The sequence below is a fragment of the Athene cunicularia genome (assembly GCF_003259725.1).
Source record: "Athene cunicularia isolate RWA chromosome 7 unlocalized genomic scaffold, athCun1 chr7_part1, whole genome shotgun sequence".
Taxonomy (NCBI): domain Eukaryota; kingdom Metazoa; phylum Chordata; class Aves; order Strigiformes; family Strigidae; genus Athene; species Athene cunicularia.
In genome coordinates, this window is record NW_020799107.1 from 12256873 (window position 1) to 12275190 (window position 18318).

The 18318-nt window shown below is 39.6% G+C and overlaps 1 protein-coding gene across 3 annotated transcripts in view; it reads left to right on the forward strand.

The window, feature by feature from the left end:
- PCNT (pericentrin) overlaps nt 1-18318 on the forward strand; it is a 95215-nt gene that overhangs the window by 37000 nt on the left and 39897 nt on the right. For 2 of the 3 annotated variants that reach the window (XM_026852343.1, XM_026852340.1), the window contains exons 25-32: nt 305-519; nt 966-1192; nt 2642-2804; nt 3851-3994; nt 12505-12734; nt 13146-13265; nt 13784-13804; nt 17640-17867. In XM_026852343.1, the coding sequence (XP_026708144.1) occupies nt 305-519; nt 966-1192; nt 2642-2804; nt 3851-3994; nt 12505-12734; nt 13146-13265; nt 13784-13804; nt 17640-17867 (1348 nt within the window). The remainder of the gene's footprint in view (nt 1-304; nt 520-965; nt 1193-2641; nt 2805-3850; nt 3995-12504; nt 12735-13145; nt 13266-13783; nt 13805-17639; nt 17868-18318) is intronic. The other variant, XM_026852342.1, reaches the window with a different exon arrangement.

Here is an 18318-nt window from a genome sequence, read left to right on the forward strand (position 1 = left end):
TGTCACAGATACTATAGTAGTAGACATGTTCTCCCTACTGGTGCTTCCACAGATGTGGAAGCCCAGGATGCTTGTGATGTATGATCTCTCCAGCTATCTGCGGAAAGAGCAAATGTTTTTTTGCTGAGCCTGCTCTGTGAAAATGGTCTTGGGGTTTTTTGTGAGGTCATCTGAATCCTCTTCACTGATCACTGTCAAACTGTGGCAAGGTAGCCATTTTAGGCTATTGGTTTTTCAATTGGTTCAAAGTGTCTTAAATCAAGTGCATGCAATTTTTGAAGTGTTCAGTATGCTTTTGTTCTAGGAAAAAACTGCAGGAATCCTATCAGCATGTTTTGAAATTGCTTATGGAGTTGGTGAAGGCCGCGATAGCTATTGAGGACCTTATCTGTAGCAAGATTGGACTTTGCATTGATGACAGTCTGGCTTCTGGAGATTCTAGAGACAGTCACAGTATTATGGAAGAAATGGGATTCATGCACTATTTCAAAGCCAAAGAAAAGCATCACCTAGAAAAAGGTGAGTACAAATCTGCATAACTGAATGTAGTCAGTTCATGTTCTTGAAAAACACCTTTTCAGAAAGGGCATAACTCTTGTTGCAGTGTTTTCTTTGTTGCAGTGTTTTCTGTGTCTCTTTCAAAGTTGCTCCACGCTTAAGATGTGTGTATCAGTGTTATTTCGTTTTTACTTCTTCCAGTAGTGCAACTACCAAATCATCGCTGGCAAAGGCTGAATGAGTTATAAGACAGGAAAAAATGAATTTTGTGAATGTAGAGTTTCAGGCCCTGATACGGCACAGTATTCCCAAATGCTGTGAAAGATTATCTTGACTTTTCAGCATTCAGTTACAGATGTATACAAGTTTTCACCTTGTAATACATCTTCAGGACCAACTGATGTCACTGTCTGATGTCAGTTATCTTAGTGGCCAGTTCTGTATCATTTTTCTGTGTTTTTAAACAGTTTGCTTTTTTTCAGTAGATGAGCTGCTTGATGAAACTCTTACAGAACATAACCAATTGTCTCCAGTGACTGATGAGGGGTCTGAGCTGAGCCAATATTTATGTGAAAGTGTTTTAGCAAAGCCAGAACTGGCATGTGAAAATGAAGAAATGATACTGAAAATTTGCCATCGTTTGCACACTGCAGTGGAGAGACTTCTGGCACTGATTACAGAATCAACTAAACAAGTAAGACTCTTTAATCTGTACAGATGTATAAATATACTGAAAATGTAAAATCTGTTTTAAAGCTTGTGTATTTAGCACCCTGTAGGATTGGCTGCTAAAAAGAAACAGGTTTTGTCTGAATACATGACAAGTTATCAGTATAGGGAGGCATGTGCATCCTGCTTCTTTACAATGAAGGTTTTACCGTTATTTGATTGTTTCTTATCAGCGAGAGTTTAATGACTTTTTTCTTCTAGCAGATGCAAGCTATAAGTTTTTTACCCTAAGTAGGTTTAAACTAGGATTTTAGATGCATTTGTAACTTCAGGAGCCCAAGAGTTAAGTGTTTTTGAGGAGTCTTTATTGCACCTCACATCAGTGCTTCTTCAACACTGATAAACAGGTTCAAGAAAACTCAGCCCTATGTTAAAATGTTTTGGAGATATTTAGACAGCAGCGAGCAAACATCCTCATAATTATGTACTGTTTAATTGTGATAAAAGGAGCTGGACTCAATATCATAAAAGAATTTGAATATTTCCATACTGGGTTTTGTGGTGTTTAGACATTCAGCTTTGGTAAGAGAAGTTGTAAATCTCAGGTAGATGCCTGAGTACTTAGAGGATTGAATTTAGTACTACAGAAATTAGTTTGAATAACGAAGCCCCTACTTTAAGAGGAAAAAGTGAGGGGGAGGAATATATCTGAAATTCATCTTCTCATCAGATATTTCATACAACCCAGAGGTAAGGATCTGTGTGAAATGTGTATTTGCTGTCTTAAAAAAATTCCTCCCAGAACAAGGTGCTTAAATTTGTACTCTTGAGCAGTGATGCTGGTTCCACTAGGATTTAGCTATCTTGTTGTTAAAGCACTTGCCCAAGCCATGGCAGATCTAGATTCTAGGTCATCTTCATCAGCTGCATTCAAGCATACTTTGCTTGTGTCTCTGAAATGTTCTATCCACCAGGATAAGCTAAATATATGCTAGATGGGAATGGGGCTGCTCTGTTCCTTTCCTTTGAATTTGAGAAACTGCACATAGGAGTGCAGGGTACACAGACTCATAACTGGGGCCTACCTTGGAAACCTGATGATGTTTTGACTTCACAGTCTATTAGACATGTCTGAATCTCTTGAAGAATTTAAGTGTAAGAATTTCAAGTAGCTCAGGAAGTATCAAGCTGAGCAGCGTAGCCAACAGCGAGGTGTACCTTTTTATGCACAGGAAGACACTTATGTTCCCAAGGAAGATTTGTGGCCAAAATACAGGTATGTGAGTACAAGGAGTCACCAAATTATCCAGGGGTTTTGGGAAAAGTCAATCTAGTACTAAAATGAAACTTGAAAACCTGGACCTTAATGTATAAATGTTATAAAATTAAGAAGGTTTTTATTGAAATGTCTGTAGTATTATTACACTGCATATGCATCCAAAATCTGTTGCTAGGGAAAACTGTTTACTTTTAGCTGGAGAAAATGCATGAAAACCATGCACAATTTGAAGAAGAATTCAGCCGCCGAAATCGGGAAACCGCCCAAGTGGTTAGTCAGCACCAGGAACTAATGGAGTGCCTCAATGAGGAGAGCGAGGCCAAGAATCAGCTGGCACTAGAGCTTCATAAAGCCGAGGGTAAGAAAATATAGATTTCAGTGTCATTTACTCATAGCTCAATCCTCCAAATGAGAGATACACTCTTTGTGTCTTCTGTTGTTAATTTGCCTATCTGTCATCCGTTTTCAGCATTTCAGATTGCTAAGTTACTTGAAGCATGGGTCTTCTCTTGCAAATCTATTATTTTAGTCTCTTCATGTGTTTCCCTGGGGCAAGTGTGATAGTGCTTAGTCTTATACTTGCACCACTGACCATGTGTGAAAAATACCATAACAGCAATTTGTATTCCTGTTTGGATTATTGAAAAGAATGTATACTCACAGTGTAAATCAGCCCACTTGTCTGACCTTGGAAGGGTTCAGTATTAACCAGAGCAAAGTTTGATGGCAGTGCAGACATAAAGGGATTCTCTAAGAAGAGACAAAAAGGCTGAGGTGGCTGGTCTCAGTGCTATCACAGACTGCATATTGTTGGTCTAATGGCCTTGTAAAGAATATGATTCGAAGCTTTTGCCTTGATGTAGAAGAATCTTTTTAGGGTTTTCATGTCCTTCAAGTTGAGCTCTCCCTAATCATGCACCTGCTTTCCATTCCTCTTCTCAGTCATACTCCTTTAGGCTTATTTAGTCCTTCCAAAATCCTGTTTCCTTCCTTTCTGTGACTCATTTCTGGATTTCTTGGTCTCTGAGTCTAACATTGATTCTACTTTCTGGAGATTCTGTTTCTTTGAACCTCAGCCCCCAGCAGAGGATGTGTCAGACTGTCGTATGTTGTGAGATGATCACAGGCCATCCAGGCTTAATGATCCCCATATATATTCTACATATTTGGACACATTTTGTGACATGGCATCACCATAAAATCGGTTTGAATACATCAACTGGTACATCTTATTCCTTAAGATACTCCAAAAAGCCTAGCTACAGTGTAAATTTAAGTCTTGCACTTCTTTCTTTCCACATCACCTTTCATTGATTGCAAAAAATTGTTTACTTGTGTTTTCAAGTTATTTTTTCCCAATAGATGAGTTTGTTGCTTTGTTTGCATTCTGACTTGGGATTTTAGGCATTATCGAAGGCTATGTTGCAGAAAAAGCTGCATTGGAAGAGGCCTTGAATCTGAAAGAGGAATCTGAACGTCGCCTTGTTGTGGAGCTGGAGAATATGCGGGAACGCTTCCAGGAGCTAACCCAGGAGCAAGCAATTCTTGGTGAGGAGTGGTTATAACACTATTAGTGGAAAACAAAATTGTCTTCAGTCAGGGCATGCTGCAGTGTTTTTCTCTAATGTATCAGTCTCTGGTTTGATGACCTAGTGAGCAGCTCAGTTTGGTACAGAGGTTAGCAGAGTCTTCCTGTAAAATAAAATAAAATAGCTGGTTCTTTGCTTATATGATGATAGTACTGTCAGTGAAGAGTACTGCTGTAGTCTTATGCTTAGTTAGAAATGGAAAGTGTCTGAGAAAATAAGAGGCATATATTAACTACAGGTGATTAGTTGCAATAGGTAATCAGCACCTACCTAGTTAATAACTGAAATGCCTGTTATTTGACAACTGCAGTCCAAGAGAAGAGTTGGAGCTTCAAGGTTCTTGACTGCTTCCAGAACAAAGGAGATAGCTTAATAATGACAGAAGAAATAAAATACTCCTGGAAGATTATTTGAGTTATGCCACAATTGTGGTGATGATGTGTGCTTAGCTTCATATATAAGCTGCTCCCCTGCTCTCCAGCCTTGTCCTGTCAAAACACACACATATGATCAGTAAGAGTGACTGTAGAAAGATTGTAATGATCAAGCTCAAAGTCTATGTAGGCTTTTAAAGGAAGGTGTATGGGTTGAAAAAGCAGAATGAGGTAGTGTTGTTGGAAACGATAAGGTAAGGCAAGTATCTAAAACTTATAAGGGTGAATCACTGCAAGGCACAGACAGCCACTGAAATACCAAATCAAACTCAGCTAAGTAAGTGTAAACAAGAAATCTACATAACTCCTTCCCCCATTCCATCACTCCATCAGCCCCACAGAGTATGTGATATGATGTAAGCTAACTACAGGGAGCTTGTGTAGGGAGGGGCAGTAGGATGGGGGGCAATGTTTCAACACACTGAGTGGAGTCTAATATTCAATGAGTGGAAGTTGTTGCTGCGATAACTCACACTGCAAATGTAGGAGCACACATTTCAACAGTGCCAACAGTGATTTAATAAAAACACTGAAGAATCTCAGTGTAATATAACCGGCTTAGATGTAAGATACTCCTTTGATTCCTTGAAAATTCAAAGATCTTATGTGACTTGCACTGAGCAGGAACTCAAGACTAGGTTATGCTTGTTCTTGGTGATGAATCTGTGAGTCATTTAAATAGCATTATATAGTTTTAATTTTTTTAATTTGTGGCCTTAATGTCATTCTAGTAATTCTATAAGTGAATTTCTCTGTATCATATTCCAGTAGAAATTTTATCATTTGGGATCACTGCCTTTCTATTTCTGCTAGTGCCAACATTATGCTACCTTCAGCTATGTCACCAAAATGTCACCTTCAGCCATGCTGCACAGATCTTTACTGCCTGAGCAAACTGCATAACAGGTAGTTGTGTATAGTTGTACAGGTCAGAAATAAAGACAGCAAGAAACTGTTTTCTAGTGAATTCACCGTTGTCGGTGGTAGGGGAATGTAAAGACTCTAGGTTTTAGGGTATGAAGCCAAATTCTATAGGAGGAGTGTGTTTGACTGGACATAGTCTATATGTTGTAATTACCTGTCCACTTCTCAGGAACCTCTGCTGTGATTCCTGCCTGACTTTTGGCCCTACTTATCATTCCTCTGAAACTTTTGTCTGCCTCTTGCCTCTTCCCACCTTATCTTCTCTTCACCTTGCTGCTCTTCACCTCTCTTCTGACTCTGACTCTACCAGTGTTCCGCTCTTGTGGGCATCCTTCCGTGTCCTTTTTTTGCTCTGCACTTGACCTTTCAAATATAGTTCAGTCAAAATATTTACGTTGTATGTAGAATCATAGAATGGTTTGGGTTGGAAGGAGCCTTAAAGATCGTTTAGTCCAACTCTTCTGCAATGAGCAGGACATCTTCAACTGGAATATAATAAAATATTTTCAGTTGGAAGGGACCTACAACAATCATCTAGTTCAACTGCCTGACAACTTTTGGTCAGTCCTGAAGTGAAAGCATGTTAATAAGGGCATTGTACAAATGCCTCTTAAATGCTGACAGACTTGGGGCATTGACGACCTCACCAGGAAGCCTGTTCCAGTGTTTGACCATCCTCCTGGTGTCCAGTCTGAACCTCCTCTGGTGCAGCTTTGAACCATTCCCATGTTTCCTGTCTCTGGACACCAGGCATAAGAAACCAGCACTTTCCTCCCCAGATCCCCTTCTTGTGAATCTGCAGAGCACCATGAGGCTGCTTCTCAGCCTCCTTTTCTGCAAACTAGACAAACCCAGAGTCCTCAGCTTCTTCTCACAGGACATGCCTTCCAGCCCTTCACCAGCAACTAGATCAGGTTGCTCAGAGCCCTGCCCCACCTGACCTCGAATGTTTCCAGGGATGGGGCATCAGCAACTTATTTGGGCAACCTGTTCCACACCACTCCCCCCCCCATTGTAAAAAGTTTCTTCTTTACATGTAGTCTGAATCTACCCTTTTTAGTTTAAAACTGTTACCCTTTGTCCTGTTGCTACAGCCCTATTAAAACGTATAGGACATATGTTAGTGTTAAAAGTTGTGTCAGTCTCTGACCTCTCATGGTAAATTAATAATATCTTACTATTACGTTAAGAGAAAAATGAATAGTGGTCTCACAGATTGCCCTGGCTTACAGAGCCTACACTTTGCCCCAGGAAGAGAGGTCTTCCCCCACCTCTTGCTCAGGGGAAAGACAGAACATAAACAGATTCAGGGGCTGTAGCTGAAACTAAATGCATGTTGTGTTTGCTTTACAACGGTGATTATGGCATTGGGTAATGTGTCCCACAGGAAACACAAAATCATTTCATGTTATTGTTGAACATGAGTACAGCTGTGTATCGTGGACGTGTATGACAGATTATAGAGTCTGTAACTCTGTGCCATCAAGTCCTGCTGGACTGAATCCTGCTTTGAATCCCCTAGCAGGAACTAAAAAGGGGGTTTGAGGCATTAATTATTTTATCTCTGTATGGGGAAAAATGCAAAAAGATAATATTGATTGTCCTAGAAAATGCTTAAGTGACTAGCCAAGAATGTTGCAATAAACTTGCATGGTCATAATGTAAAACCATTTCTGTAGTAGCTCTAGTCCAATTACAGATTTGGATCAACATGTCATCAGGAGATTTGTGGCATAATAAAGATGAAATGCATTTTTGCCGAATAAAAGGTAGGCACTGTCTGTATTAGTTATGAGTTTGTAGTGATTTAGAAGATGGAATGGTTCATAATGTTCTATTCTTGTCTTGTACATGTCTGTGTGTTTTGATTTCTAGGAACACCTATTGCTAATGTAGCACAAAAAGAAAATTCAGGTGTGTAATGATGAGTGTGGTTTTTTTTCTGATTTGTGTTGCTGTAACACGGTGAATGAACTGATAGTTTTGATTTTATTTTGACAAGGAGGAATAGTACTTCATTAATAGGACCAACACATTACTGGTATTATGAATGTCTTGACAAAAAGAGGTTATGACTTCCGTGATGCATCAGAAGACAACTAAAACTAAGAATATTGAATTCACTGGTCAATATTTAAGCCTAATGGCAGCAAAATATTTTTTTCCTTTAAAGTGCCTTGTGCTGTTACCTTTGTTTGCAAGCTTAATTTTTCTTTTGAGGGGATATGAGTGGGTTGTAATCTTGCAGTGAACTTTTAATGATACATATTATGACTGTTAAAATGATTAAATTAATTTAAAGGGAGGGAAAAAATGTTTGATGCAAAACGGAGAGCTAAAAAACCACAGGAAGAACTGAAGAAAGTCTAAGGGAAACTAGAGAAATGTATTGAATGGATAGGTAGATCAGAAAAGAGAAGGAGAGAGCGGAATCGGAAGGAAGGCTAGTTATGGGAGGAAATATGAAACTGAAAACAAGCAAGAAGGATCCATAGAGTTTTACACTGATTTTGAAAGTCTAATGCTGAAGTAAAATTTGCCAGATTGAAAGACACATCTTTTTTCCTCTTAAAGTTTGCATATTTAACTTGTGAGTAGCAAACATTAAGCTCTAATAAATTCATAGCTGCCATGATTATGTTTTGTTGTCTACTCAAAATATAATTATCATGGTTTTAGATTAATTTTATTTATACACACGTACATATTCATAAATGCGTTCTCTTGCATAGTCAGTCTCTTGTTTCTAGGCTTTTTCTTTACTGCCCAAGAGTTTGAGCTCAGTAGATAAAGTTCCTCAGGTGAATAAAAACAAATTATCTAGGTAAATTCCAGTTAAGGTTAAAAAGCTGCACTGGGCTGTCTTGCCCATTACTATATCTTTATTCGTGATGTACATTCAGATTTTTCTCAAACACTATTTTTATTTAACGTAATTTTGGTAAACACCTCAATGTCCTGAAATTTGCTGCTGCTCGCTCAATGAGAGGGAATATCTAACCTAGCTGGGTAGAGTGTATCTGGAGATTGACATCCTCCCAGTAGCCGCAGTCCAGTTCTTGCCAGCATCTTATTAGAACTTGAACGGTTGCATCTGCTGCAATTGTTGAGCCCTAAAATTAATCTTCTTTCTCCCACCACAACCATCTGTAGTACTCTTCCTCTGGTTTGGAATTGTTTGTAGTATGTGGAAAATAAGATAAAAATCATATTGTTTGGCTTTGCTTGACATGGCTTATTCCTTGAAAAGCTGATGTCTTCTCCCTTTTTTGATGTGGAGTACTAATGAGAGTAAATAGCCTCTCTAATAAAATGCACTTAGAATGGAGCTTGGCCTTTGCTGCTGATGATTTTGGGAGCGGGGAGGAGTGTGCTGGGGCACTACCAAAGTGGAATTGCATGATTTGAACTCGCATTAATAAAATATCAGGTTTGTCCCTACAAAGAAATGAATCTGTGATCTTGATAATCTACTGATGTTGCTTGAAATTATAATACACTTAGGGAACATGTGCTTAAAAAAAAAAAAATACTAAAAAATTGCTCAAACAGATTACACTTATTGAGATTGCCAAAATTTGAAACCTGCTTTGTCTTGAAACATTTTCAATTCCATGTAAAATCTGTTAGCCTAATTACTTTTTTCCATTAACTTGCATTTCTTCCCTAGGAGGTGGTCGGGACAGTTAATTTCAGTTTTATCTAATCAGTTTTTTGTTCCTCAGAAAGCAATAGTGTTCATTTTGAAGCTAAAAAGTCATCAACTCATTAGTGACCATGTTTCTTAGGATTTAGAGGGAAAAATTCCTGTGCTTGTTTTCACAACAGCATTAGTTCCTTTCTCAGGGGGTCAGCCTATATGTGCCCTTCCTGTGAGTGCACGTATGTCTGTGCACACTACACATTGCCCTCCTCTGTGCACCATGTGTAAACGAATACAGTAGAGTGCTATTTTATTCCCATTTCTTGTCTGGCAAAACATAGCACTTGGTCAAAGATACTCTCTGTTGCGCAGTTATGGCTTGGTATTCAGTCTCTGAATGGAATTCAGACTGTCATCAGCTTTTTTCTGGACTCTGTTTCAGCCTTGGAGCTCTGTTGCATCTCATAATGGTGGGAGGCTCTTACAGCTCCAAATGGGTTGTGAGAGAAGTTGCTGTGGGGGAGACTCTTCAATTACCTGCATATTCATGTATTCTCTGCCTGCAGGCTGAGAGAGTTGGGGGTGTTCAGCCTAGAGAAGAGAAGGCTCTGGGGAGACCTTAGAGTGTCCTCCCAGTACTGAAAAGGGCTACGGTAAAGGTAGGGAGGGACTCCTCATCAGGGGGTGCAGGGATAGGATGAAGGGTAACTGTTTTAAACTAAGAGAGGGTAGATTTAGATTAGATCTGAAGAATTCTACCCTGTGAGGGTGGTGAGACACTGGCACAGGCTGCCCAGAGCAGCTGTGGCTGCCCCCTCCCTGGCAGTGTTCAAGGCCAGGTTGGACGGGCCTTTGGGCAACCTGGGCTAGTAGGAGGTGTCCCTGCCCGTGGCAGGGGGTTGGAACTAGGTGATCTTTAAGGTCCCTGCCAACCCAAACCGTTCTGTGATTCTGTGAAATACTCTTGCGAGAGCCTGAGTTACATCCACAATTCAGTGAACATTAGGCAACTTGAAGCTTAGTTTGTGGGATTATTTAGCACTGTGCTAGAAGAAGTAGGGAGCATGGCACAGCTGTTGCAGAGTTGTGATTCTTACGTAGGCATCTGAGATACCACTCTTGGCAATTGTGAGTTTGCAAAATTAGTGAAATGTAGTTAGAGTGTAGTTGTGGATTATCACTTAAAGGCAGAAAGTACTTACCAAGACTGGAGCTTTGTGAGATACATAGCTTCTGTATATAACTCCAGCACTTCATCAAAGTCCTTTTATTAATCCAGTGATTTGTATTTATCAGCCAATAGCAAACCTGAAATGTCAGAAGAAGCCCCTTGCCAGCGTACTTGTCTGTAAGGAAGGGCAGGGCTCTTGACGCATTGTCTACAGTGACTGCAAACTGAAACGCTTTTTTCCTTCAGCTGGTGTTTGTCAGCCGTGCTCTCACATTGGCAAATGTAGATGTATGCTGTGCACCTCAGAGAATTCAAGGGATTGACAAGCAATTTTGTGTCTAATTCAGTTGGTTTCAAAAGCTACCATGGGTGCTTAGCAAATCTGACAAACGGTTAGAGTCTGGTAAAGTTCTGTATCTGCTAAGTTTTCTTTTGCTCAATTAACTTAGTCTTAGTTTTATCTTGCATGTTTTAATATTGTCTTAATACAGAGAAAATATAGTTGTTACAGTAAAGGACCAGGGTGACTAAATCATGAAATCACAGGGTTGCTGTGGACCTTGATAGCTCATTTAATCCATACTGTCCCAGAACAGAACCTATTTTATTTTTTTCTTTTTATCCAGCCTCTTTAATTTCCAGAGGCAGAGACTTCACAGTCCCTGCACACTCTGTTCCATTGCCCTTACTGTGGTGACATTTTCCCTGGTATTTAATGCAAATGTGATTTGCATCATTCTAAGCTTGTGATGCTTATCCTCTTAAACATGAACATAGAAATGTTCATGTTCTTGGCTTATATGAAAGTGTCTAGAAATTGAATTAAATACCTGTGGATAGTGAAGCACTAAAAAAGATGTTGTAAGGAGGCTGTGGTATCACTTCTGTTTTTGAAGATTTGTAACAGAACCTTCTATTAGGTCAGAAATCATGTGGATTGAGTTGGAAAAGGAAATTGTCCCATTCTGGGAACTGGGCTGAATGACTAGTTAAGGTCCTTATTGGAGTCATACACTTACCTTTCTCTCTGAAAACATTTAAGATTAATAATGGAACATTTCAAAATTAAAATGAGCTCTTACAGGACCTTGCTTTAAACACTAAACAGCTGAATTTCTATTTTCATGTTCAGGTGACTTAGCTATATTCTCATTAAAATAGTTTTGCTTCAAGTGCATTCGCAGTAGAGTCTCAGTTTGTCTCCTAAGCAGTGTATTCAGTACATCTAACTGACTGAAACTGCAGTTTGTAGGTATAAATTAGTTCTTGGTAGCTTAATCTTGAGCTATGTACGCTTTCATATTTGTGGCAGGTCTCTTGCAGCCTGTGTAGGGCAAGTATGTGCCATTTTTTTCCCAGGTATGTGTTTGTAGCTTCAGAACTGGACTAATTCTCTGTAAGTGTGACTTTTCTCTGGGTTTTAATCCCCACTCAGGTTCAGAGAAGATTAACTTTGCTTTCTCATAGCAGCTAGCTTCAGGGTAGGGCTGGTCACTGGTAGCCACTGAAAAGATGGACCGGGTGCTAACACAGCGGTGTGGACATCGGCAGCAGTGTGCAGCATGGCACAAGGCAGAGGAGTAATTGAGAAGCTGACCTGAGATTGGACGTTGGAGGTCTAAGGAGGATCTCAGCATGACAGTTTGGAGGAATTGAGAATTCTGTATTGGATGGCTTGATTAGGAAGAGATTCAAAGTAGCATGGAAAACTGGGATGGAAGGGGTGGCAAGGCCTTAAGATAGAGCAGTGAAGTATCGAGCAGTTGGAAGGATGGGTATGAGAGACTAGGTGGCTGACAGTGGGCTGTGGAGCTTAAATTTAGGGATGGAGCACATCTGGAATGGAGTGAATTTGGAGTGTTGAGTATCTGGTGTGGTTTGGAATGAGCCTCTGGGGCTGGAAGAGTGTGGAACTGAGGTTGAGAGGGCAAGGACCTAGGGAGGGAATCTGAAGGACTCCTGCTCAGGTGAGCTAGGGCTCTCTGGAATTGTTATGTCTCCAAGGGTGAAGGTGAAAGATTTCTATGTGCCCAGAATATCTCCAACCAGGATTCAGTTTGGAATTGAGAACAGATGCTTATGTCCTCCTTTACTACATCTTATCGGAGATGGCTTTCAGAAACACAAGGAGCAGCCAAATATCAGACTTCCCTTTACGTCTTACAGACCATCTCAGGAGATCTTTTCTTTGGTTTTGATGCTGTCCAAAGTACATGAATTTAATCTCATTTTAAACTCAATTTGATTTTTGTACCCTGCACTGACAACTTTGTTGTTATTTTTGTGTTCTTATTCAGGTCTACTCAAGGAAGTAGAATTTTTAGCAAAGGAGAAATTAGAGCTTCAATGTCAGGCAGAAAAGGACCAGTCCAATTTACGCTCTCAAATGAGAGTTTTGGAGGTGGAACTGGAAGAACAGCTGCATAGTAATCAAGACCTGGCTACACAGTTATTGGAGGTTGCTGAATTAAAACAGCAAATTCAAGTTCTTGAAAAACAACTTAAAAACCAGCGGCAGTTCATGGATGTAAGCAGCCTTGGTACCACATTTCCATGGTTTTGGAGGTTGATAAATACTACTTCTAGTGTGACTGAGACTTGGAAGATGGTTTCTAAACTATGATCCTTTCTGTTTTGGTTGAAATTAAGACCTTGGTATTCTAGTCTTGTCAAAGTAAAAAAGGTAGTTTTAAAATTCCCTTTGTGTAGGATTACAGGATAACTTTTTCCTTTTTTATTAATGGCTAATTGTAAAAGTTTTTTTTTTTCCCCTGTAATTTTCACTGTTTCAGCAATACTAAAAGGTGTTAATTATTTTTAAGTCAGATCAGTTTCTTCACCACAAAAACAAACCCCAAATTTTTCATGTACTCAATATTTTAATGAAATGCAAAGTTTCTTAAGAAAAGACTTTCATTATTTCTGACTGGTTTTGCAGGAACAGGCTATAGAAAGAGAACATGAACGTGATGATTTTCAGCAGGAAATTCAGAAGCTGGAAGAACAGTTAAAACTTTCAGCAAAGTCACAGACTTCAGAAGAGCCCAGAGAGTACAGGGTGAGTAAAAATCACACTTAGTGGGCAAAGGCATTTGTTTACTACAGTTAAATACCAAAACCTGTATTGTTTTGGGTGACTGGGTCTTGAGAGACTATTTTTCTCAGTTGTCACCCAGCAAGTAAATTTTCCCCCAGATGACTGGACTTCATTAGGCAATGAGAGTGTACTTATATTATTTCTCAGGGAGACAGAAAGAAATGTTGTCTGTGCATTACAATAAAGTTACACAGCCTATGAGTCTGGTTTAAATTAACTGAGGAAGACAGCAATACAGACATTGTTCTACAGAGTACACCCAAGGGGTGACTTCTGGGTTCTAAATGTGTTTAGTTTTTTCAGCTGTAACAGTTGTAATAAGAGATGTTCTTTGTCTGCATGCCTTGTCCTCTTTAAGTGTATAAATCAGTCCTTTTTTTCACATGTTCATTTGTTTGATTCTTGGTTTCAGAAATTAATGTTTGATTTTTGTTGTTGTGTTTTTTTCTTTTTTCTTCACATAAATGAACGTTATACAGAACTATGAATTGATTCTACAGGTATGGAAAACAGCATGAACATCTCTTTAACTTTTCTTTCCTTTTCCTTTCTATCCTTTCTATTAAGTAGATATGCTTTGACTTTTTTTCCTGTTCTTGATATGTCAAGGCTGCTTCAGCTTGGCTTCAGGATAAGGATACATGTTTTACAGTGGTTGATTTCTTGCAGGGAGTGAACAGCTTTCAAATTAATTGCCATACACAAGTGCTTAATTCTTCTGGCTTATTGCTCAGATGTATTACAGGCAGTTACTTACTGTAAAAGTGTTTTTTGGCATGAAAGGAGAAGTTGAGGTTTGGAGTATGAAAATGAAGATAATGGAATTCTGATGATACTGTGCGTTAGCCTTCAGCTTTTGTTTGTGGCCCTGTTCTTAACAAAACTTCAATGTGTATGCTACTTAATTTCACTTCCTTCTATTTGCTTATCTACAGTTTATGTAATTGGGTACCTCTGTGTTGGAGAAGCAACTCTTGTAGGAACAACAGAATTTTCCATGTTGAAGGGCACCTGATCATCATTTGCCTTCTGTAACCTCTAATGGCACTTAAGAAGTAGAGTGATGACATATCATTCTGCGTCAGTCTCAACTTCTCGTTTACAGGAATGCCATTATCTGGCATTAAGATTTTTTTGAGTACATCACGTACATAGCCTATGTGTTCCTTACACCATGGCAAAAATCAAAAAAAGAATGGCAAAGATTTTTGTTTTGAGGGCCACATGACTTATTGAAGATCTCTTTGCACCCAGGAGGTATACCTCTCTGGCAGTCTTGAGCATACAGAATCATAAAGGGTATATGGCAAGCTTTTGATACAGAATCATAAAGGGTATATGGCAAGCTTTTGATACTGTCCCACACAACATCCTTCTCTATATATTGGAGAGACTTGGATTTGAGGGATGGGCCACTTGGTGAATAAGGAATTGGCTGAGTGGTCACACTCAAAGAGTTGTGGTCAGTGTCTCCATGTCCATGAAGAACAGTGACAAGTGAGTGCTGTTCCTCGGGCTGGTGTTGGGACTGGCACTGTTTAGCATCTTTGTTGATGATATGGACATCAACATTGAGCACACCCTCTGTAGGTTTGCTGATGACACCAAGCTGTGTGGTGCAGTCACACACGGAGGGAAGGGATATGCCTTCCAGAAGGACCTGGACAGGCTGGAGAGGTGGGACCATGCAAACCTCGTGGAGTTCAACAAGGCTAAGTTCAAGGTCCTGCCCATGGGTCAGGGCTATCCCAAGCACAAATCCAGGCTGGGTGAGGAGTGGATTGAGAGCAGCCCCAAGGAGAAGAACTTGGGGGTATGAGTGGATGGAAAACTGACTGTGAGCCAGCAACATGTGCTTGCAGCCCAGAAAGCCAACTGTAACCTGGGATGCATCAAGAGCAGTGTGGCCAGGAGGGCGAGGGAGGTGAATCTGCCTCTCTGTTCTGCTCTCATGAGAACACACCTGCAGCACTGTGTCCAGCTCTTGGGGTATATGAAGGACATGGACCTGCTGGAGCAGGTCCAGAGGAGGCCATGAAGATGATCAGGGGACTGGAGCACCTCCCCTGTGAGGACAGGCTGAGAGAGTTGGGGGTGTTCAGCCCAGAGAAGAGAAGGCTCAGGGGAGACCTTAGAGCAGCCTCCCAGTACTGAAAGGGGCTACAGGAAAGGTGGGGAGGAATATTTTTATTGGGGGTATAGGGTTAGGATGAGGGGTAAGGGATTTAAAGTGAAAGAGGATAGACCTAGATTAGTTCTAAGGAAGAAATTCTTCCCTGTGAGGGTGGTGAGGCCCTGGCACAGGTTGCCCAGAGAAGCTGTGGCTGCCCCCTCCCTGGAAGGGTTCAAGGCCAGGTTGGACTGGGCTCTGGGCAACCTGGGCTCGTGGAAGGTGTCCCTGCCCGTGGCAGAGGGTTGGAATTAAGGTCCCTGCCAACCCAAACCATTCTGTGATGTCAGGTTATTAAAAAATATATCAAACTCTTAAGACCACAGCTTGTTTTCTAAGATACTATGTGGATGAGAGTTACTAGTGTGCTTGTGACTTAGTAAAGAGGAATATCTGTAAAAATGAAGATTGGCTACTGTAACTTTGCAACCTCTATGAGAAAGGATTAAAACTTGTTTGGAGAAAGGCACACAAGGATGGCAACCAAGCATGTGAAATTTGAGGGCAGAGTGATCTAGGCACACAATCTGTGCCAAAATAAAATGTCAGCATTTAGACAGTTCTTGTAAAGTTTTTTAATGCAGTTGTAATGTTGGTAATTACTTAACTCCGAAACAACTTGAACTTCTCATTTCTGCATGTAGGAGTTAAAACAAGTTCATAGTAGTTCTTTCTGTGACAGGCTCAAGGTCTATGTGAGTGAAATTATTTTGTGAAAAGTGTGCTGGGAGCTACCATCAGAGAGAATGCCATGAGGGTGAAGGTTGTGGAAGTGTTTTCTTAGCTACAGGACTGCACCACTGGCTTTCTAGCAATGTGGTGTTAAAAACCACACTTCTCATGTGTTAAGTGTCATAGTTTTGGGGATACTGATGCCAAAGTTTTATAGCAATAGAAAGTATTAGGTCTCTAAAAGATTTTACTGTAACAACAAGCTTTACTCTAAGGTCTGTGTTATGCTTAACAGTTGATTAGTTGCTGATAAGAAGGGAATTATCTATTTATCTATATCTATCTATATATATATCTCTATCTATCTATCTATCTATAAAATGAAGGAAATGTATATGTGCCTGTAAGCAGTTGAAAACGTAATGTTAATCACTTCTGGTATTCTTAACCAGTCTAATGCTCTCTGTGCTTAATAATTTAACTAAATTAACTCTATTCTGTATTTTGCTAGTGGGTGTTTTTCTGCTTCAGTCATATCTGTACAATACTGTGAGGGTGTAAACTTCTATATTAATACACAGAATTTTTATTTTGTAGTATTGAAGTGGAATTTGCATAAATTCAGACACATTGATGAACAAAGCATTTAGTTTTTTAAAATCTCATCTTCCTTGCTCATTTGTACTGACTAAATTATTTCTCATTTAGGTTTCCCATTGCTTTTCTATCTGAGCTTGCTTTCGATGTGCTTAATGACTGTATCACTTCTGGCATAGTCTGTCTGTCACACTTGGTTCTGTCCTGCCTGTGTTTCCCACCGAAGCTCCTAGCCTTGCTTTCACATTAATAACTGGGATGAACGAGTGACCATTTTCCTGCAGCTCTGTTCATGATTGGATCTCAGTGAGCTCAAATGCAAAATTTTTACCTTCTTCATATTTAAGCATGGTTTTGGAAAAGAGTACCTGATCTATGTTGACTGCTGTGAATGTCTCTGTTGCAGTTATTATGTTGCATATTTACCTTTCAATTCTTGGTATCTTACTTTAAATTGGAATTCCTTGAAGTAACGGAAGAAGGTTCTGATGTTACGGAAATGCATCTAATGCTGTTAGTAATAAGTAATGTAGTCTTGGTGATTTTTAATCTTAAACAAGAACAAAAAAAAACCCAACACCCACACACTACAAGCTTTCTTTTGATGACCACTGAGCCTTGAGAGTATGCCTTCATCCAGTACTTTGTGAGAATACGGCAAATAGAGAGAGACTGATCAAATGTGTATTTAAGAGCTGCTGCATTTGGAAAACAAGATTTCAGAAAGTTACTTCTTCATCCTTTCTGTCCACATCTAGTTTTACTTTAATCTGGGATTTTAGCACTAGTTTATTTCATAGTAAAACTCCACTTAGTTTGCCATGAAATGATTCTTGCTTCCAATTGGAAATTTTTTTATATTGTCTGAATGTCTGTATAATGTGATTTCTGTATAGGTAGAATCTTTGCAAGCAGAATTAAAAGAGAAGATGGATGATTACAATAAGCTGTTGTTAGAAAAGGAGCAAAACCAGCAAGAGATTACAGCTCGCGATAAAGAGATAGAAAAGCTGGTGGCACAGATACGAGAGCTGGAACACAGCAGTACTGAAGTCTCAAGGACTGTACACTGCTTGGAACAACAACTGCAAAAGATGAAGAAAGTGGAAACTGAATTAAAACAAGTAATTTAAAAATACTTATTTAAATGGGTGTGGCATGACGTAGACAGTGTCTTCATGGGGGATATCAATAAGTGTATTAGTGTTTGAGACTATCCCTGGCACCCTAGTGAGTTGTTGTATTAATGGTAGGTATCACAGCCACAGTTTTAAACAAATTCTGGTTTTACAAACTATAAGCCTACTTACTACAGACACTGCTTTTTGACAGTTGTCATGTTTGCATCGATCAGAGCCACCCTTTTGCTTCTCTGAAACTTCCTGAGAAGATACTGTTACTAAATATTAAACATCATGGCTCTTCAATAGCAACTGGTCAAAATCATATTATCTTAATTGATAGCTCTTCTTGCTATGTGTCTTTGGAGTCAGATCTGTTTGCCATACTTTTAAATTTTTCATGCTTTGTTACTACTGCAGATTTAATCACAGCTTAGAGTTAAAAATTACATTC